The sequence below is a fragment of the Anas platyrhynchos genome, chromosome 1, assembly GCF_047663525.1.
Source record: "Anas platyrhynchos isolate ZD024472 breed Pekin duck chromosome 1, IASCAAS_PekinDuck_T2T, whole genome shotgun sequence".
Taxonomy (NCBI): Eukaryota; Metazoa; Chordata; class Aves; order Anseriformes; family Anatidae; genus Anas; species Anas platyrhynchos.
In genome coordinates this window covers 192,714,287-192,736,443 of record NC_092587.1, presented here as the reverse complement: position 1 = coordinate 192,736,443, position 22,157 = coordinate 192,714,287, and the positions used below count along the sequence as shown (strand labels likewise).

Sequence of the window (22,157 nt, the reverse complement as noted above, 5' to 3'; positions counted from 1 at the left end):
TTTGCAAGATAATGGGAGAGGACAAGTGGAAGCTATGCTTTTCCAGCAATAGGTGGAGTATCATCTCTCTGCAGATGCTATTTCCATTGCTGTGAACAACACTTTTTCCTTCTGTTGATTTTATTTAAATAATAAAAAAAATACATTTTTCATTATTCAAAAAGAGAAATGTAAGGTTCTTAAAGGATCTTTGGTCATTTTGAGCGTATCTTCTTGTATAACTCTGGTTTGAATTTAGGAAAGTGTTTATGGAGTATTGGATTGAGATAGAGATCATTGCTAACAACAGAGCTCATTTACCCTTCAGCCTTTTCTTCTTACTGTTGCTGCTTGGCATTGAAATTTGTGTCATCCCAGTGTTTTAATGCAGGTAAGGTGTAAATCTGTAACGCTGTTACACTGTTGGCAAAGAACTGTCCTTTGCTCTTAAGTTAGCAACCCCTAATTAAAAATGGCCCATAGAGCTGAAGACTTGATTTCACATTTCAATCCTTCCATTTTGGAAGTACCATTAATAGGGTAGAAAAAAGGATGGACAAAGTAAGTCATAGCTTCCACCCCCAGGAAAAGCTGAATCCACTCCGTTCTGTGTAATAATGTCCTGAGCATCGTATCAGTCATAACACAGAAATCTCTACGTCCTATTTTCCAGTTTTCAAGAGTAGTAATAAAAGCAGTTCAGACTGAGACTGTTTTTACTCTAAACTTTTTCTTTTATCCCATTTTTAAGTTGAACCTTAGAAAATGGATGGGCTAGGGGACCCAACAGATACAGTGTCAGATTTTGGCCTTTTAGCTGTTACCACCCTTCTTAGACATTTGTATTCACCTCTGCTCTTGAATTAGTAGATCCTGTCACTTTCACAACTGTTCTACAGTCATACTGCCACATTTTTCATGCTCCTGTAGAGGTTAGGCCTCTGCAAAAGTGGATATTCTGGTTTCCTCTCTGCCTGCTAGCTCTATTTACAGGTTGGTTATCTTGCAGGTAACCCAAACTGCTTAGACACAGGCCAAGTTTGTATAAGATTTGGCACAGGGTTTAGTTTGAAATTAATTTTTGTGTGTGAGAGGCAGTTTATGGCGGTTCCAAGAGCAGAAATGCTCGGTAAGTTTCTCCTGGTGCCAGCAGAAGAACCAGCTTTCAGTATATACATCCTGTCCGGATGTACTGAAATACACAGGTGAGAGCTCTAAAAACCTTTCACATCGTTACACATTAGTTAGCCTGAGGAAACCAGGTGGTTAAGAAGACAAGGGGAAAAATCTGGAAGAACAGAACTTGTGGCTCAGTCGTTTAGGATAAAACAGAATCAAAGGTGAGGTGTTTGCTGATGGAGCAGTTCACATTTGGGGTATAATGAAAAGCTGAAGTTTCACACCAACTTTAGAAAATACTTAATCTTAGCTTTGTGCCACTTACTCATGTTACACAGACTGTCTTATTCATCCCCAAATATATAAAAAGTGCATGAGGCCTGGTCACCAGTTTTGGTAGGTCTGTCACAATGTGGTCAGTGGTACGTGCTTGTGTTCTTACTTTGTTTCTAATAAAACAGGACTTCCAGTGAATTCTTAAAATAGTCCTGGAAATCTCAACACCAAAATCCAAGTTAGTCATTGTGACTTCACTAGACGGTGGAAATAATTTTCTCATGCAGGCATAAAATATAAGACTTGTCTACCTAGTAAAACATAGAAGCATGACTGTATCGACAGATACTAAGCTAGTTCGTTAGGGATGCTTTCGTATTGAACAACAGCTTGCCTTTCTGAACGTTTGTGCCTATTTATTTTTCTTGGAATGTTCTTTAATGAAGTCATGTCCAAACTGCAAAGAGAAGTGATGGGTTGTTTATTCTGTCTTGTGTACGTCCTTTCATGTGTAGATCAGGCCTTTTCAGTGTTTGCTATTGCAGAAATTTTATATATTATGTTCATCTGGTACCTAAGATTAAAACATCTTTTCTTCCTAATGGCACATTTTTTGTTTTTGGGTTTTTTTTTTTTTACACATTTTAGGGTAATGATTTGGCAATTTCTGACTCGCTCACATTAATAATATCTTTTCTGAGAGGAACCATTCTTGTAAAATGAAAATTCTCACTGCAGATGACATAGAGGTGCGCACTATATATAAGGAATATTTATGCCGATTTGGGGACAAAAAGAGGAAGAAATAATCATGATTTTGTAATGACTGAGAATTCTGTTAAATGAACAAAGTCCTCAACATGCTTTGGGAAGTGTGTGTTGAGCAACAGGGCTGCAGTTGCAGTACTCCTCCAGAATACCAAAACTGAAGGCCTTTTAGGTAATATTTATCGCTGGTGACTGTGGTTGCATATAACTCCAGGACTGCAGTGGGTATGCAACTCCTAAGGAATGAAACTTTTACTGGAGGATTTAAGTACATTTTGAGTGTCCTTTTTGTGTTAGCTCACTTCTGACTTGGCTTCCAGTAATACCATTCACTTCTCTTCAGTGGAGCTACTACAACAGTACAAAGGTGAAGGTGTATCATGCTACTGCAGGGGCAGATCAGTTTTCCATTTTTAGGAATGGCTGTATTTTATTAGTCTTTCAGCACCTAAGGGTGATTTTAAGTAGGAAGTAACAGATGTGGTGGTGTGTGTTTGTTTGTTTCTTTTTTTTAAATTCAGTTAAGAATTGAATACCACAAATCTGGCATGTGATAGTGTTTAATGCCAAAAAGATTTCTTTCACATAAGAACTACAGCTCTTGCTAACTGCAGAAATGCGCTTAGCATGAAAAAAACAAACAAACAAAGCACATTTTATTAAAAGTTATAATACATATATAGGGGGGAACAGCTTGATTGTCTTCATAATGCATAGCGCTTAAAGTGCTTTTTGGTTGAGGTTGTTTCTTAGAACAATCACTCTTCTTGATACCAGAATTGATACATGTTTGCTAGCAAATATTTAACATATTCTGGGTGTTTTGGTTTTGTGCACACAGTGCAGAGCTGTGATTCTACCTCATGAGTAGGTTTAATTTTAATCTTACAGTACTGTACTAGATATAAGGACTGATTTGATACATCACTTTTTTAATGAGGTTGACAGTAGTACTTTATCAAAATGTGGCTCAGATCACCTTTACTAAGTGTAAGGGTTGGGGCAGTTGGCAGCTAATGGAGCTGCTATGGAAAAATTCTGTTCAGTGCAGGGAAAGATGATGTGGGGTTGGTGCCAGTGTTCTTGTTTTAGACCTTCCCTGTGCTGCTACTCAAAACAGGGGTAAACATCTCTACCTGCAGAGAGTGTCCTCCTTCCATACTTACACTGATAATGAGGAATGCATGATGTTTATAGTAAGTTACCGTGGCACACATACTGCAGATATTTAACAAAATTAAAGCCTGTTGTTGTTACTGTAGTACTGGGATTTACTTAAACCTTTCATCCTCAGAAATGGGTGCCTGCCTGCTCTGCATTCCTCCGTTTGATTAGCATGATTTGGAAGCTGGGGGAAAGAATTAATGCGTTGTGATGCTTGGGGTGTTTTTTTTATATGTAGCATCCAAAAACTCAGGATACGGCACAGAGAGGTGAGGTATGTGTGTGGACTATGGTTTGAGGAAAAATGGAGAATTTTTGAGTGAAGGTGTTGGGAAAATGTATATGTAGGCCAGGAAGCAGAAAGCTGAGTGGGATGGGACAAAGTTTGCCTTATTGAACCAGCCTTGTGATTTGTATGACTCGAACATAATCAGCTTGATTGCTTTGAGGCTTTTCTTTTGTGGCTCTTTGTTCTAAGAATCCTGGCTGGAGCTGTGCTGGTAAAGTAAGGAACATGCTGACTTCCCTCAAGTGATATTCAGCTGGGGAAAAGTCGGAAGCTGCTGCTGTCTAAAATAGCTAACCACGTTAACAAGCCCATCTGAACATTAACTGTACTTTGCATGGTATACTTGCGCAGTTTTGAGGATCTGATAATGCTGCCTTTGTGCTCAAAATTGGCAGTGGTTCTGAGATGGCTTCTTCCACAGTCCCTTCATCTGTCCCGTGCTCAGATATGTTTGGAAAAGTTTGGTGAATGTCGTTTCTGTGTGTCCCTACAGGTAACTATAAAATGGTTCTGTAATGCAGTGAGGCAACATTTTTCCCTCTGTTTTGTGCTCTGCATTCAAATAGGGTATAAAAACAAAGGCCATAAAATATGTACCCTAGGTATACGTTTTATAACTGTGTAGTTTTGCAAGTATTTTTATAGGAGTTAAATGGAAATAAAAAATGTGCAATCATGGGCGCAGTGGTGTTTTCCCAGTTTCCTCTGTTCCCAGAACCGAACTGAGCAAATATAACAAATTAGAAATAGAGGGGAGGAGTGGCACATGCTGGTACTGTAACTTAAACACAGTCTGTGAAGCATTACTGTGCAGTGTTTTTACATCTGTATTATCTTTTCCTGCTTTCATTGCTTTGCAAAACTGACCGGCAGAAAAATGAAATTTTTTTTGGAAAAAAAGTTTTATGTACATTCCAGTATATATATGGCAGTCTTTACTATGTTTTTCCCTGTTCTATAAATAAACAGGCTAAAAAGGAAATAAAGAAGCCTCGCTGCATGTGGCATGTTTCTCGGTTAAGCTGCATGTTGAAAAATGTATGTGAGCAAAGACATAGTATGCTTAATAGTACCTGCATTAAATGAGCTGTATCATGGAAAGTAACACCATGGCAGTGATACCATTTTAATTAAACCTTTAGTAACAGGGGGGCTTCCTGTCCACAAGGGAAAGCTGGCATTACTTGCCACGCGTAGACAAAGTAAGGCTTTGTTTACCCTTAGATTTTTGTAAAATAATATTCCTGCCTGTTTTGTGATCATACTAGAATATGGCTTTAAATTCTTGGCCTGAAATCATGTGTGTTTAGAGAGGGTAAAATACAAGGGAGAAGATACTTAGCTTAAAATAAAACTTGTTTTTGAAAATCACTTTGTGATACCTTCTACTTTCTAATAATTGTTAAAGGGACTTCATGTTACAATATGATAAATAATTGTATACCAGTAATTATTTTGGTGACTAATGACCCATTTTATGATCCTCTGAAGTTGTAGTTATTAATTTTCACTTGTTTGAGATCATTAGGTATTAACAGAATTTAGTATTTCAGGAAAAAAAATATATTTTTGAATACCAACGGACATGTTAAAAACACTAATTCAGCAGAAAGTGTTTTCATTAATTGAAGTCAAGGGTTTCAGTAGTAAGTTCCTAGACACAGTAACTGGTTGCTTGGGGCGGAGAGATGTTCTGTTTTGTTAAGCCAGTTTGACCCAGGAGGAGATCTTAATTTATGACCAGTGCTCTGGGGTGCTGTGGCCATGCAAATACATCAAGTTTGAGATTCAACTCCTCTGATGTCAGTGGATCTGACCTAATTACCTTAGGTTCCTTTCTCAATGCAGAAAATAGGCCTGATTCACCTTCAGTACATTCCTTAAATTTATCAAATGAACATCCTAACAGTGCTCTTCTAGGTTCCTATTTAGTAGGGAGCGGGGTGACAAGGTCAGATGTACACAAAGATGTAGATGTTGAGGTGACCAAGTCTGAATTATCTGTCCCTGTAAAATAATACAGTACCACCTCCTAAGCTTAGATATGCCTTAAAGTAGCATTAATTATGCAGTAAATCTTCCCAATTCACAACTGTGATTTAATCCCGATGTAAAGATGTAAAATGTGTAGCCTGACTAGTAGTTCTGTACAAATACGTACTGATCCACAAAGGATATGTACAAAACCATGCAAAACATGGGTACAAACACAAATACAAATTGGAGTACCTAGTTTTGAATTTAGCTCACCACTGGACTCTACATTGCAACTTTAAATGTAGCATTTTTTGTTGGAGGAAGTGAAAATGAGCATTCCATATAATCCAAAAAGAGAGAACTTTGGTTACTGTAAGGAAAGAATGGCACCAAGTTAGCGATGTCTTGGATTCTAATGGATGTAGGGCTACTTGGATATGAGTTTGAATTGATACCAATTTGAAATGAATTGATAACAAGCCTTGCTGTCAAAGCTTAGCATGCATTAGTTTTATTTTTGTTCCACATGTACTTTTCAGAGCAATCTCAATTAATGGCATCAAGATACTGTGATGCTTGTTTGTGAATAGCCTGCATTTGTTATTCATTAGATTAGCAAAGCATGCTAATCACATACTCAAAAGGTGAAGTAATCATTCATTACACTTTGTGTTTTCATTGACTTAAATAGTTTTGTGAATGACAGTGGTGAATGTATTTTCCAGGGCTTTTTTTCTTTTCAAAACAGATAAATCAAAGCTCCCAAAGTGTTGTAATTAGGTTCTAGAGAGGACTAAGTTGAGTTCCTGGGCAATCCAGCTGTCCTCATCTTTTCACATGAAGTTGAAAGGCTACTGAACATCACTTTTTTTTAATTACTGCTCTAGTGTGACTGAACATCTCTGTGGTAACTTAAGTAACCAGCCCTCGGTGGGGAGGGGAGTAGGCCTTAAATAATCTGAGGATGCGGTCTACGCACAGAAAGTTTGGGAAGACTGATGATTACTCACCAGCCAGTTCATTACAGCTCCCCAGGCACTGGATGTGAACTCATCACGCCAAGTTACTCGACTGTGCTTGAGATTCCAGGCATAACTGGCTCGGTTTGAAAGACTGAAGTCGTGTTTAAAAATGACAAGTAACTAAACAAGAAAGGGAGATAATGTTTAGCTCATGGATGTGTTATGGTACAATAATCTAGGTTCCAGTATTCGTCTTGAGCCACATCTGACCATTGCTGCAGCTCTAATCGCTACAGCTCTTTGCTGGGAAAGTGATGGTGACCAGAGTAAAGGGTTTGAGAGTTCTTTGGCGAGAATCCAAAAGTTCTTGTTTGGTTTTGAATGTGGCTGCTGTTGGCAGCCTTAACCTTTTGTTGCTAAACTTTATGAGCTAGCAGGTCATTATTGTGAATGTCTGACTGTCCTAACTCTGGCTTTGTTTCCTCAGTCATATTGATCAAACAACAACATGGCAAGATCCGAGGAAGGCCATGCTTTCCCAGATGAATGTCACAGCTCCCACCAGTCCTCCCGTGCAACAGAACTTAATGAACTCAGCATCAGGTAAGCAAAATCTGTGTTTTGTGGAGAAGGTCATACAAATGAAGATACTGGTAGCTATTTTAATCCTCAGGGTTGTTGTAGGGGTGTTGAAATCTCACAGTTGTCTGTTTAGTTTGAAATGTTAAACAAAAAACCTGATGCATCAAACGAGAGGCTGATACTTGAGGTAAGAGAACACGTAACGTTTGTCAGCAAAAAGTATACTGTAGTTTCTAGGTCTGCATAAAAAGTATGCTTCAAATGTTTTTAAAGAAAGTGAATTCCTGCATTTGTTTCTTCTGAATGAAATGTTGTTATATAAGTGTAATTTTACATTAAAGTTAGTGCTTCTGCAATATTTTTCTGCCTCCCCTTGCTCACTTACTATACTTGGTGTCCTCCTGTATATTTATATTTCTCGCATTTGTAATAGACAACACACTTTTTTTGTCTTTACTAAACAAAGCAAACACCTGGAAATTCTGAAGCAGAGACCTTTTGGTTTTCTTCTCCAATCATTTTCAAAATCCTGTATTGTGATTGTTCCTCTAGCTGAGGAAATAGGATATCTTTTCCTGGAATTAGAATTGTTTTTCAGCTAGCTTAGGGGAGGCTGTTATTAGACACAGTAATAAAGTGTGTTTGTTCTTACTCTAAAATCTGCTACATGTTTTCATAGCTCTATTGTCCTGATGATGCAGAGAGCAAGCAGGTAAATTTGGCCCCATGCTAGTTTTGCTGCTGCACTCTTCTCTATGCTTTGTCACCGTCTGTCTCTGGGGTTCACATTTTATTTATTTTTTGTCTGATTTCATTTTGTGTATGTCTGTTGTTCCTGTATTTCACAAAGGTTGGTCTTTGGTGCTGCTTTTTGTTGTCCATTTAGACAGCTTTGTTTCTTGCTGCAATTCATACGCTGCAGACAATACTGAAAGATTAACAGACATGACCAAACTGTGCTGTTCATGGCTGAGTATTAGAGGGTAAGCTGATCAAAAGTTTTGCTGGCTAGGCCAGGAGGTTGGATTATCCTGAAACAAATGAAAGAGGCCTGTTCAAGTTCAGGAAGTCATGATTCAGAGCAATTAAGCTCTCAGTCTCTAATGTGAAAATACAATCTGTGATTATTTTTTTCTGTAAATATATCCCAGGAAACTACAGCAATAGAGATGATGTGTTTTAGTAGGGCTCTCCCTAAAGAACAGGGAATAGGAGAAAGAAAACAACTTCTCTGTCTGTTCTTTTCTTTGGTTTATCTTCTTGTTTATACTAAAACTAGCTGCTGACTGTTTGAATGCTGACACATTCTGTGTTTTAAGATAACTCCTCAAACCTTCCATTGCATCATAGAATTAACAGGAAAAAGTGTTGATAGTGAAGTAGGACACATTTTGTACGCTTATTAAAATAAGTATAAAATACTTAGAAAAAATAAAGAAAATGATTAGTTGTTAGGGGTAAAAATCTAAAAGAATAGCAATTCTCAAGGATTATTTCGAAAAGAAAATGAAGAAATTAAATGTAATCACAAAAGTGCGAGCAAGTGATCTTGCATAGATCTTGCTGCTCATGTGGTAAAGAAGAAATGAAAATTTGTTGTGGGTTATCTTGTGGCCTGAGAAGGATTTTATTTGAATACAAATTTATTGAGCGTTCCTTTTTTATTTCATAAATGATACTGTATTGAATACAAACTGAAATCTTGTAAAGGGTTTTTCCCCAGTGCTTTGACCATGTGCATGAAGAAACCAAAACTTCTCTGTATATTGATAATTACATGTTTAAATGGTGCTTTTTTTTTTTTTTTACACTTAAATCACTTGTAGTAATATGGCTTAGAACTGACTCTTTGGGTGCATCCCTTTAACTTGATTGTGTTTAACAAAAAGCTATTTTGAATTAAATAATATTGAATCTATATTTTTTGTGTAATTCTATTTCTTATACTTGATTTGGTAAATCTTCATGTACTAACTTAAAATTTTAACTGTGTAATTGTTTTTACTAAAGCTTTTTATATGTGGGTTTGTTATTTTCTTCTACTGAATTTATGGTAATTTGTACTTCCTTGGTGGCTCATAAAGAATGAGAGAAATGGAAAAACCAAGTAACTATCCCCTCAGCACAGTGGAATTTAAATTTGAGTGCTAGCATCGTATAGATAGGACTGCTTAATGTTCTAATTTGGAAATTCATCCTCAAGAACTGGGAAATAAAGTTGAGACCTTCAAGTCAAATTTTTTCCTGTTATGAAATACTGCTGGCAGTGAAACATGCGCTAGTGCTTTGAGAGCCTTTCAGGAAAGATGGTAGGAAAATCCAAGTAAGCACTGTGACAGCTGGGGGTCAGTGACCAGCAAAAAAAAAAAAAAAAAAAATTGTCTAAAATGCCACAAGAGAGGAAGTTTTTCTTTCTATACAGTTCATCCTTGCATAGCACCAATTAATTGTAGCCCTTAATCAGAAGTTACTGATCGACTTTTAGTGTATGTAATTGCAGACTGCCATAGGAGCTTGCGAGTAAAGTTGCTGTGGTAAAATACAAAAGCAAAGATTTTTAGGGGCTGCCTTAAGAGCCACTAGAGACTTAAATTAGGTAGAGTTAAGAACAGAAAAACAAACCGAAGAGGGAGGGATACACAGGCCTTGGAAAGCTGCTGCATATTGAAGATAAACCTGTTGTCTTTTCTGGATAAGCAGTATAAATGGAGCTCAGGGGAAGTCGGAAGACAGCAAAACGAAAAGATTAGTGGAAAGGATGAAGGCAAGTCAAAAAAGTGATTGGAATCAAGATTGGCGTTGGGAGGATGTAGTTGGAGATTTTAAGGTTGTTTTTCTTGAGAAATCCCATCTCTTGAGGCAGAGACTGTGAGAGAGCAGCCAGGTATCTTGCTGCAAGTTATGTTTCTTTAAGGAAATTAAAGTCATCTGAATGAGCTTCATCTATTCCTAGATAGGAATGTGAATGAAGTGCTATATGAATGATATATATAATATGTAAGCATATATTATTTACAGGAGGGTGTCAGTATGTGAAAGGGAGGATGGTTTTGGTTTGGTTCTTTGATGCGTTTTTGTCCCAGTTCTGCTGTACTTGGCTTACTCAACTAAATCACGTAATCAGCTAAAACATTTTGTGCCACATGTATGTGGAGAAGCATGGTGTGTTTTTAGATGCCATTTGTTGTTTAATTTTCTACTAAATATGATTGCATTTTTGTAGCAATAATGGAAAGAAATATGCCTATTAATTTTAAATATGCAATGTATATAAAAATTAGCTTTAACTATTCTGATTTTTGGTGCATTTCTAACATTTTTTTTCCCTAAAGGTGCTGCAGGAAAACATATGTTGTTCTCTCTTTATTTTTAATCTTAAGAACAAATGTAGTAATAAAATTATAGTTATTCTGAGGACCTGTCCTGTACAGTTCCTACTGAAGTAATGAAACATGAAACAAAGAAATGAAACAATGCCTTTTTGTTATATAATTATCAGTTGAGATAATATAGATGGGATAAGTAAATGTGTATTTATATACTTCCCTTCTTCAGATAATTTTATTTCCTGAGTCATGCTTAACACAGCACTGCTTACTTCAGCCTCTTCTGCTTGCACATAGACATTAGATCATTGGCTTTGGAGCAGATTCCCTGTCTTTGTCGTCTTTCATCTTTCCCTTGCATTGCAGTTTGGAATTGGGCTTCCTGGTGAAAATTTGTAGCCATAGTGTTATTGCGTTGCCCCTTCAGGTAAGGTTTCGGTGTCATGTTAAAGATCAGTAGGAAAATGGACTAATTCGTAACTTAAGGTGTGGGTTTTTTCTTCCTTTGTGGGAGAGGGAGAATTATGCCAATAACTAAAACAAGTTCTTGCTCTTCTCTTAGATCCTTGCTCACTTCAGTTGCAGATTTCCCTTCTGTGTAACCAGTTGTACTACAAATGCTGCTTTGTGCACAGTCAACACCACGTATGCTCTGTTGTGAAACTCAAGTTTCGAAGTATATGCATGACAGTAATGTTCACTCCTTACTGCCTTGCCATTTTATAATAATATCCTTTTGTAAGCTGTGCTCAGTTGATGAGATAAACTTGGACTCCTGGTGAATTCTGTAGATTTCGATATCGTTTTAAAAAGTTTGGGAATCGCAGTGATTTCACAGATTAGGAAAGTCCTTAAAGATCAAAGTATTGGGTGATTCCTGCTGTGAATTAGAGGATTTCATTTCCTTGGTTGTCAGTGCATTTTCTTTAATAGCTAACTACAGATACTCTCTAATATGCATTAGTCTTGTGATTAAAAAAAAAAAAAGCTTTATTTACATTTTATACTTACACATCAGAAACTGTAGGGACTTGTATTTACTTTTGTATCTCAGTGTAGGTTGAATTTATGTTTTTGCTTTGGTAACTCTGTTGCCTTCTATCTGCCAGCAGTGAGCTCTGCTTTGTGTTCAAGGCTCATTGCATTTCACGGCAAAAATGGTGTACCGAGAAACTAAAAACAAAAAATGAAGACTTGCACTGAATGGAGGCATGCACATGGACTTTTAAAATTGCATGTATTTACGTTAAGTTACAGCAATATCTAAATATTTAGTTCTAGAGGTATGCATTATCAGTAGTTCACTAGGTTCCAACTTCCAAAACGTAAGCCATCGTTAGTTAAAGGATAAACAGAAAAAAAAATACCAAAAAAAAATACTTCAGTAAACGGGGAGTTGAACTAGAAGGCTTGTCTCTCACTGTGCAAATAATTTAATAGAAATGGAATTTTGTGGTTGTATTTGATTGACCTAGGAGGCATCAAACAGAGCTAGTAGGAGACCATGCCACAAGAGTATTGTTGCTGCTAAATGTTTATGAAAGTTCAGGGGGACAATGGAGAAGTATCTGAAAGACAGATATCTACCTTGGCACCTAGTAAATAGACAGAATGTGACTGAGGAAATCACCTGAGGTACCTGGAGGCCAAGGGATTCATAGTCACTATACTTTCTAGATTTAGCTGTGATTTAGGAGTCTGACAGTAAACAGTCTCCTTTCAGTCATTTATCAGTCATTCAGTGATTTAGTAAGGGCTGTCCATCCACCCAGGCTAAGTGCCTGTGCTAGACAGATTTCTGGTTAGACCCAGAATGGCTGTTACTGCATTATATGGGCTACAGTAATTACGGGAGTTTTAGTGAAAAGGTCTGAACATCAGCATTACTGAGCTTACATAGCTTATGTTTTAGGTGACTTAAGTTAATTCTGGGAATTCTGTTCCTGTTGAGCCTTTGGAGATGTGGAGACGTAATTGCACAGGAGTGCAATCAGACTTGAAAGTCTTTGATTTCGTAACTGCTCACAAAACTAAATGGGAATTACAGAGGTGATAGCTGTACAAACCAATTTTTAATTCACCATTTCAATGTGTAGGGATGTCAGCAGAACACGAGCATTTTACTGGCTAGAGAAGAAAGCAACATAGTGGTTGGTTAATGTCAAAAGCTTCTAGGACAAACCTGTTTCTGCAGCTGTTGATGGCACTTCACGAAGACCACTGGCTACTCTGACAGCCAGGTGAGCAGACAGACCTTTACTCCTTTACTGTCCTGTCTGCAGTTGTGTGTTTTATTTAGAAAGAACCTTGGCCAGGTTTGTCTAGTAAATTAATGTTCATCAGATCATTGAATCTAGTAAGCAGAATTCTTCCAGGAGGTAGGTGGACTGATCAGCTCCTGGCATCCTGCTTCAAAGGCATTTTATCCTTTCTTTTTACAAAGACACATGCCAGACCAGAATATGCTTTACTCAATGTTCAAGAGGACTGACACCCCAAGGGTAGTTTTGTTTTTTCCTAGAGCCAGCTGGTTTTTGGCTTTGCAGTTCAAAAGAGAGATTCTTGCTGAGTTTCATCTTCTAGGGATGTGTGGCTTTGAAGGACTCTGGGGCAAACAGTGGTTAGAAGGTCTGCCCGCATGGCTAGGGTGTTGGCTTAGCAGTCAAGGAATATTTTCGGTTCATCAGATTTTACAGTTGGATGATATGGGGCATGTACCCACGGTATAAAATAGCATCTGATTAGCTTGGCTGCTTTTGGGGTGTAGTTACTAAGTACAGGGTTCTTTGCACTTGAGCTTTGAATTCTGCATAAAAGTCCTGTTAACCCTGGATGTGGTAGGATTTTTGAATGCTTTCTGGCGTTGTCACTCTTTCTTGCTGTTCTGTTCAACAGCCTCAGATAAAAGCTGAGGTAGTGGTGTTACTTGTCTGCAGCACTTAAAGCTTGTGAGCATTAAGAGGAAGAAAGGAAAATCCAGTGCCTGTATACCGGTTTTCCTCATTTGGCAGCATGTAGTTCTCTGATAGTGGAATAGAGGGTTTGCTAGAGAAAGGCATAGCTTCTGGGGCCAAAATGAGGGAGTTAGAAATGTAGTTTGTAGGGGATTTCTTGGGCCAAAGACTACAGTAAGAAATTCTTGTCCTGGTTACGCCTTGGGATATTACTGAAATGCAATTGAATGATGATTTTACTCTCTTGACATTCCTCCAGGAATGTCTTTTGAGATTAAGCAAAAAAATCTATCCTCCACCCTCCCAGGGCTTTAAACAATGAAAATCTTCAGCAGTAGCACAAGTGTAGAACAGTAAGACAGACAAAGAGCTAACATACTTTGAATGTGGATATAGTAGGTACTTCAGGCATATATTTTAGTTTCTGGGTGTATGTCTGAATCTTGTGTGAAATGACAATCTTGTGGATAATGTATCTTCTGCAGAGTGGTCTCTGAGTCTAGCAGAGGGGTGGCTTTTGCTAGTGTGTTACTGTCTTACGTTGAGGAACTTTGGAAAGAGAGGTTGTACATGATGCAAAATATAGATGAATGTCCATGATCATACAGAGATGGGAAGGAGACGTTTCTGAACTGTAGAGCACTGAAGGGTTATTTCCTCCAAAGCTGATATTTGGACCTCAGGACTCTGTGTTCAGACAATAGCTTTGGACTCCAGAATGCTGTCGCACAACTGCGTTTACCATTGCCTAAATGTAGGTTTCCCTGAATGTGCCTTTCTGTGCATAGAGATGTAGCACTGCTGGTCGTAGCGCTTTGTCTCTGTCTGCTGCTGGTGTTTTCTTACCTTGACGTTGCTTTTTTGCATCCTGTTCTTCAGATTTGTGTTTGTGCTTGCTTAAGCCTTTAACAATTTTACAGCAAGTTACAGTGTGAAGAAAAGTGCAAATAAGTCTTGTCACTTGTTTAACTGCTTGTGAAGGATCAGGGAAATAGTATTTCTGAAACTTGTCACTATTGCTGCTGCTGCTGGGCCTTAATCACTAGCTAAACTTTCCCATGAAAGGTAGAATATCTATGCTGCTTCTTTTTTTCTGGTGCTCATGCTGGTTTCATTCTGGCAGGCTTGACTTATTGCTGGTTTTGTACTATAATGCTATAGCAAAAGATAGTGTCAAAAGCATACAAAAGGATGCAAACAAATTATAAAATAAGACTCCAAATCCGAAATCAATATGATAGTGCTTTCTGTGCTTTGATTTCCCACTCGCCATTTCGTTGTCCTTATCCCAGAAATGTTAGACGTGAGCCTGAAACTCCTTTGCTTCATGTACTGTTATATATGTAAAATGTTGGAATTTTTTTTAGATCAATTTCAGCTGGAGCAAACAAGAGCCCGCCATGAACTCCTTCCTTCTATATTGCAGGCCCACTCCCCGATGGATGGGAACAAGCTATGACCCAGGATGGAGAAATTTACTACATAAACCATAAGAACAAGACAACATCTTGGCTAGACCCAAGGCTTGACCCACGCTTTGGTAAAAGTTCATCTCGCTTCAGAATTTTTGATTCACTTCAGTTCACTTAGCTTGAATTACACAGGCATAGTTTGAAAACTCTTTATAGTATAATTAAAATAGATTTTTAATTTGAAACATAGACCTTATTTAAATCCTTATTTTAAAAATAAAATATAAAAAGATTAGCACACATCCTGTAGGAATATGTCACCTAACGTAGGTGTTGGGATTTTGCCATATGATCCATAGAGTTCCCAAACTTTAGAAATAATTTATCTAAAGACAGACTCAGCCAAGTTCAGTCTTCCCTTAAACTTGCAATTCTTTACTATGGAAGATTCTTTTAATTCCTAAATAAATACTTACTTTCCTATGCACTACCCTAAGGGAGGGTATTGTCAAATAATAATTTATGCTATTTAAATACACTTGAAACATATACCAGCTTATAATTCCAGCTTGTCACAGTGATGATCATGATGAAACTTTGTTTTAAACAATACAGAGATAAATGTTTAGATGTGTCATTTCTACTTTAACCTCCTTTGTGTGAGGTAAAAAATATTAAGCAGACTATTATTATTTAAAATGGAAATAGTAACTTAAATTAGGCATCACAAGGTGTAGATCTAAATACGTAACAAAATAGGACTGGTATCAGCTTTTTGCAATTCTTTGATCTATATGAAAAGCAGAGCTGCAAGCACTTCAATAAAGTATTGGCACTGATGAATACAAATAGCAGTAACATTAAGAGAATGGTTTACTAGATGGTCCAAGGGATTGTTCTGATGTATTTAAGGTGGTATTACAACTTCGGTTTTTCTTTAAAGTCACGATCTCTGTATGTGTGAGCTTTATTAGATGCATTAATTTGCCCGTGATTTGTTTTCCCAACAACTTAGTATTTTAAGTTCTTTTGGATTTCAGTTAACTTTTCCAGAGACATGGAAGGAACAGTAGGGGTAAAAAAAAAAAAAAAAAAAAAATCATTGTGGTTTTCAAGCTTTAGTTTTGGACTCGGTGCAACTAAATGAAAACAGTGTGCAGATCACTGAGTAGGTCAGGCTGAGGGGATACAAAGCCTTTGAAGCTTTACAGGGGTTGACCTAACAACAACTGTGGGCCCCTTTTGGGAGAGGCATTAACTCCATGAATGCCATATAAACACAGAGCTGCAGAACTCAACAGTCACTGTTCTGTTTTGCTTTTCTGAAACGGCTGTTAGAAATTTCAGCTTTTTTGTTTTGTAGGCTTGAGCGCTCACATTAAACATCCGTTTGCTCTTATGGAAATCATTAGGTTGTCACACTTTGTTTATAAACTGCTCTCCGGTTTGTAGACAGGTCGAACCACTGTGCAACTTGAGCACAAAGGTGGGGCATATATTGAAGGTTGTCAGCTTTGGCAAGCGTCCATGCTGGCTTTAACAGAGTTGTGGACCTGTTTGCATGTTGTGAGAGGAGTGTGTGGGTAATTGGCAACTCACAATTACATAATCAGGTGAATAAGGCTGAAAAGGAAGCAGTCATTTTGAAAATCAATGTTACCTTTTGCATTTAAAATGGGCAGGTCAATTATATTCACTTAAGTAATCTTGCAAGATATGCATTTTGCTCTTCTTTGCATTACCGTGCAGTTTCGGATGATGAGCTGGATATACCAGCTGGAATTAAAAAGGAGTGTGGGGGGGAAGGCAAAGGTAGTTTGGTTTGCCTTTTAATTGGCAAAGGTCATGAGTGAGATGAATCTTACTTCTCAGAACTACGTTGTGCTCCTTTGTAAATACTGCAGCCTAACCGTAAGGCTAAAAGCTACTTGTCTTGTGCATACTGAAACTCCCTCAAATGTGAAGTCTGTGCAGTTAAACTGAAAGAAGTTAGAAATGTCCAAAAGGCTGCATAAGGGTTTCTTGCTGCATAGCTTCCCTTTTTGGGCCCACTGTGTATGTGTATCCCAGACAGGCTTGAGTATATGCCAAGGCTCTTTATTTTGTGGTCGGACTTTTAATCTGTTCCAGACCTTTTCAGTCAAAGAGCTCAAGTGTAACTGAAAGGGGCAGGAAAGAAGAAGGAAAAAAAAAAAAAAGCATGTGGGCTCTTCTGATCTAGAGTGACGGCAAATAGAGACAAGCTGCTAGCTGCTGTTGAGCTTGAAGGAGTTTTCCTTGAAATCTGAAGTTGTACACATCGTATTGTGGTTTATGTTTTTGTCATTCAAGCCAAGAAAATACTGAATCTTTTTCCTGATGTTTTCTCACTTGTGACCTTCAGAAACCACTCCAGCAAAGAAGAAAAAATCAGTTTGACAGAGCTAACTTAGCAAGCCTTGCATTTATTTATCATGTAGAGATCCTCAACTAATAAGTGCTGTGACCCTAAATAGACCATGAATGACTCAGAAGTTTACCTTTTAATGCTTAATGCAGGTTGAAAATCCCCACTCCCAGCCCTCCAGATCACCTTATTTATTTTCTGTCACTGTGTTTTAATACAAGGGCTTGGATTTCATTATTTTTTTGGTCTACTAACACTTTCTGAAGGCAACCTAGGTGGATTCTTCTTTGTAATAGTAAAGTCTTCGATCATTACAATACTAACATTAATTGAAAATGACAAAGTTCATTTCTTCCTCAGTAGTACCCCTCTGAGTGATCTGAAGAACCATTGAAAACAGTAAAACTGTTGAATGGTATGTGCAAACATACTCTTCTATTTCAGTATTCAGAAAGGGAAGGTTTCAAGAGTCTTTGCCTTTACTGATTTTGAATTCCCAGCTTCCAAGGAGACAGCCCTTATTTCTCTGTGTTTTGCTCATCACTTGGCAGCTTTGTATTCATCTTTCTTTTCTGCAGTAGGTATGCATATACTTTTTTAAAAGTACTGCTCGGAATCTTCCATTAATGTGGCTGGAAAAGAGGGAGGAAGGAGGATCAGGTTAAAGAAATTGTTTTAGGCAGACATACCTACTGACTTATTTGGTAAAGGGAATTCGGGTATTGCGTTCCTGCCTCTAAACAAAAAATAAAAGGGTGCTGTTGATATGGATTCTTTCTTGAAGCAGGCCTTTAAGACGGTGCATCAGATAAGAGTTTCTGTCAGAATACTGTGCTGTGGAGTAGGCTGAGTCTCAAATCTGAGTGCTTCAAGTTGAAGATAAGGGTTTCGATCAGAGACCCAAATCTAACACCTTTGAAGTGGGCCAGAGGTCTTCAGCTACACTGCTTAAACGGCACAGAAGTCTTGTTGGCTCACTCAGATGTTGATCCTCCCAAGGTTACGTATTTGGCATTAGAATAGTTGTGAGTTAGGAGAATTGACAAAGCTTAAAGTCTAGGAGAGGACGAAATATGAAAGAAGGGTCTTCTCATGCCAAGTACAGACAAATTGTAGAAGATTAGATGGGATCAAAGGATGGGGGTTGGGAAGGGGCTTCCTTAGGCCTGTGTCAGCAGGATTCTTTGTGCTAGTGAAGCATCTGGTACAAACATGCTGTCCAGCCTTTAGCGGTGCCTCTACAGGCCCCATAGGAAAGGGCTTCAAGTTACTATTTTTAAGGTTACATATTTAAGAGAAACAGTCAGGTCAAGCTCGTGTTTTGTGATGTTTTGTCTTTTACTAGCTTATGCTACTGTGCATTGTTCATTCTTCACAGATCCTGATGTTTTTGTAGGCCTCCCAAACAGCATTGATAGGTTTTCTTGATAGTCAAAGGCTGTCTCGGTGCGAAGCAGGTCAGCTAAGCACCCTTGAGTGGCCAGAGCTACTGAAGCAGAAGAACATCTGCTTTTTCTATAAAATTAAATTTCCTAGAACCACTTGAAGTTTGGAATTATTCAACTTTATTGCTACAGGTTTCCGAAAGTTGGCTTTCGTATCAAATACTGTTAAAGGAATTTTAACTGTTAGTTCAGTTTGCAGATGGCAGGGCTGGTTTTTGAAACACAAGGAGAAATAATTTGCCTTTGGTGAACTTGAAGTGGGAAAATATTGGAAACTGGCATTTAATTTGCATCTTTATTGGGTTAATACAAGTCTTACATTTGAATGTAGTACTCCGTTAGAGAAGGTAGGCAAACCTTTCTGCAGGAATTGGAATAAAACACATTACTGTTTGTTTTCTTATTTTATTCTAAACTTCAGTTTTACAGGCTTGTTATTAACGATCAGACTAATGTTATATATCCCAGACTTTTTCCTTCTGTTCTTTCATATGTTGGAGCTGCCAAATGGGGTATGAAGCAAGAGATGTGACCTCGGATTGAAATCGTTGCCACAACTCCCACTTAGGGATCATGTTAAGATTTTGTGAAGGTCTATATGAATTTTGGATGAGGAGGAAGAGATGGCAAGACGGTGTTTAACATCATTATGGAAAATGCCACAGGGGCTTGGTGTACAGTAGCTGCTTAAACTACACAAGTAGGAAAAGGAGTAATGATGACAGTTGGAGTGCAGAGAACACACATCAGGACTTTGTTTCCTTCTTTCATAATCCAGGAACTTTGTATCTTTAAAACAACAAAAAGGGTGTGCTCAGGACTACTGAAGGAGATTAAAAGGTGGTATTCCGTATTGTTTTCTTATCCCTTACCCGTCTAACACTTTAATATGTGTTTCTTCATATTAGTTTGTAGTAGCCTCACTGAGGCAGATTTGTGGACAGGACAGAGATAGACCTCTAGTCTGGAGAATCTTTTATCATCTTTTTATCTGGTCTTAAAGTGACCCAGGCCTTCTGCCTAGTCACAGTGGCCTTTCAGATTTTGCAGGTTCCAGATCCACCTTCCATTTTTGTGCAAAAGCAGAACGTGAGCAACAGTTGGTTTTGATCTGCAAATTTAAAGTTATATTGGCTTTACGTGCTCTGTCACTAAAACAAAATGGATTTGACTCATCTGAGAGGTCTGTTACTAGATTTTTCACTTTCCTGCTTCTGTCTTTCCAGAAGGACAATTTCAGGAGATCATTTAGGATGGGGACTAGACTTATTTTGGTATGACTGTCAGAATGTGTACATACTAAGCAACATCAATATTCACTGAACCAGTGGCTTCTGTCAAAGTAAGTTCATTGTGTATCTGTAAGCCAGACAAAATTTCACTGGTAAGCATCCCATTGTTTTCGAGATGCTGCCCTTATAAAATGTGACAGTAAATGCTTATTAGTTGTTCATTATCTATCAGAAATCTTGCTTTGTTCACAAGCAGTATGTATTTAGACCTCTTTACTGAATGGAGTTCATTGAATCTGCCCACAAGTACTGTGTGAACTACTTTATGTAGAATATTTAGCGTACTAATAAAAAGGAGAAAAAATAAAACCTTTTATGGTAGATTTCTTGGGACAATAGGTTTACGTGAGTTTACACTTGCTCTTTTCAGAATTATTTAAACCAGTTTGAGAAAGATTTGTTGGTAATGGTATCTTTATGCCAGTATAGTTAATGTATATACCTCCACTGTTGTGGATGAACATAGCTAGAACAACTTTGACAGTAAAAGAAATCTGTACTCCTAATAAGGCCGTTTTATCCACCATGTTCTTCTAGCACTGCAGTTTTTCTCTGTTAATGAACAAGCTATGTTAGAAATTAAAGGTGCATCGTTTATCTGTAATCTAAATATATATACACAAAATAATTATATACTCTATATCTAATCATACATAATCTAAAATTCAAAGAAGCATTAGCTTTCTTCTTTCCCTCCTTGAATTCAGGCGTGTTGAAACATGATTTCAGTTTCTTATATAGAATGTAGTTTTATACTGCTTCTTGATAGAACACTGATTTTTTTTAATAACAGTTTTTGCCAGGTTGTATAACTCCTGTTTAATAATTTCTAATGGATTTATAGTGGAGATTAAAAAAAAAAAAAAAAAAAAAGCAGGTGTGTGCATGTTTTTACACCAGGTATGTGGACCTCAAAAAGTGGACAAATGAATTAAAGGAAATGCCCATTTAAAAACAAACCAAAAAAAAAAAAAAGGAAAAAAGAATTATGAGAAATTATACAAAAGCTTACAATTTGGCCTAATTAACTCAGGAAGTGTTATGTGAGGGAACGTACCTTCATGTATAGCTCTTTGCTGATTAAACTTTGGTCTAAAATGCAGGCCAGCTTTTGATGAAATATATTTTGACAGATCTTCAGTTGACAGGCATGGAGTCAGAGATGCTGTAGGGTCTTAACGATGGTCAATCAATCAAGCTGTGGCAACTCTGCATTCTAGAGTACAAGAAGACTCATAAAAAAGCAATGGCAGCTTTATGAAAACAAAACAAAGAACCTATAATTCATAGTTTTTTTAATCAGTGGGAACCACAGTGATACAAAAAAAAAAAAAAGAAAAATATTGATTTGATTTGAGTAGAAATAATAAATGCAGAGTAATCAATCCACAGTTTGGCCATGCTTCTGTAATAGTGTTTTCATTAGATATTTCTTATTTTAACCAAGAGTCTAGCTCTGGAGTATGCGAATATTTCTTTTTACCTATGATGCTAAGATTTCCTTTTATGTTTACTGCAGCAAAGATGTAGCTTTTCCCCCTCACTTTTAGCTTCTGAATTCTCAGATTAATCAAAATTGAAAACAACAGAATATTTTCTGGATTTTTAGGTTGCATTATAACAGCAGCATTAGGAAACACCAAATGGGACTTCCTTTAAGTAATATAGGAATGCAGTTCGAAACATGGCTTGTATTCTGATAAGCCAAGAAATTGTTGTACCAAGTCTCTCTAAAAAGGCACTTGGAACAAGCTTTAATTACTTCCGAGACGTGTTCTTTTAGATCCTGCTGGTAACTTTCTTCACAGTTCTTTTCAGTTTGATCAGAGGATTTTTGCCTCTGTTGCAGTGGTACAAGCTAGCATCGTTAAAAAGCCAAGCCATAACCAAACAGATCCACAAAGAACTGTCTAACTTCCAAGTGCAGCTAAAGGGGAAAAGTGCTCTTTTTTCAGTTCCTGCAACAAAATACTGATTCTGACTGTTACGAACAGTAAGTTACAGTTTGTCCAGATACTGAGCGCTTTTGTTTGTTTGCTTAAATAAATGTCTTTGCATTTGGAGATGGAAATTAGCTTTGGTTTTCAAGAGTGAACTGATAAAAACAAAAGGGAGACCTTCAGACATTCAGCTGTGTCTCGTAATCAGCAAGGGTGCTCTACAGCAGTGTTTGCATGTGATCCAGCATGGGGAAAGGTACTGTGTTGCTGCAAACTGTCAGCGCCC

General features: G+C 37.6%; 1 protein-coding gene across 8 annotated transcripts in view; it reads left to right on the top strand.

Annotated features, from left to right (window-relative positions):
- YAP1 (Yes1 associated transcriptional regulator) overlaps window positions 1-22,157 on the top strand; it is an 88,558-nt gene that overhangs the window by 41,128 nt on the left and 25,273 nt on the right. For 4 of the 8 annotated variants that reach the window (XM_027467967.3, XM_027467978.3, XM_027467989.3 and 1 more), the window contains exons 3-4: window positions 7,022-7,137; window positions 14,823-14,936. In XM_027467967.3, the coding sequence (XP_027323768.1) occupies window positions 7,022-7,137; window positions 14,823-14,936 (230 nt within the window). The remainder of the gene's footprint in view (window positions 1-7,021; window positions 7,138-14,822; window positions 14,937-22,157) is intronic. The other 4 variants (XM_072032748.1, XM_027467998.3, XM_027468005.3 and 1 more) reach the window with 1 other exon arrangement.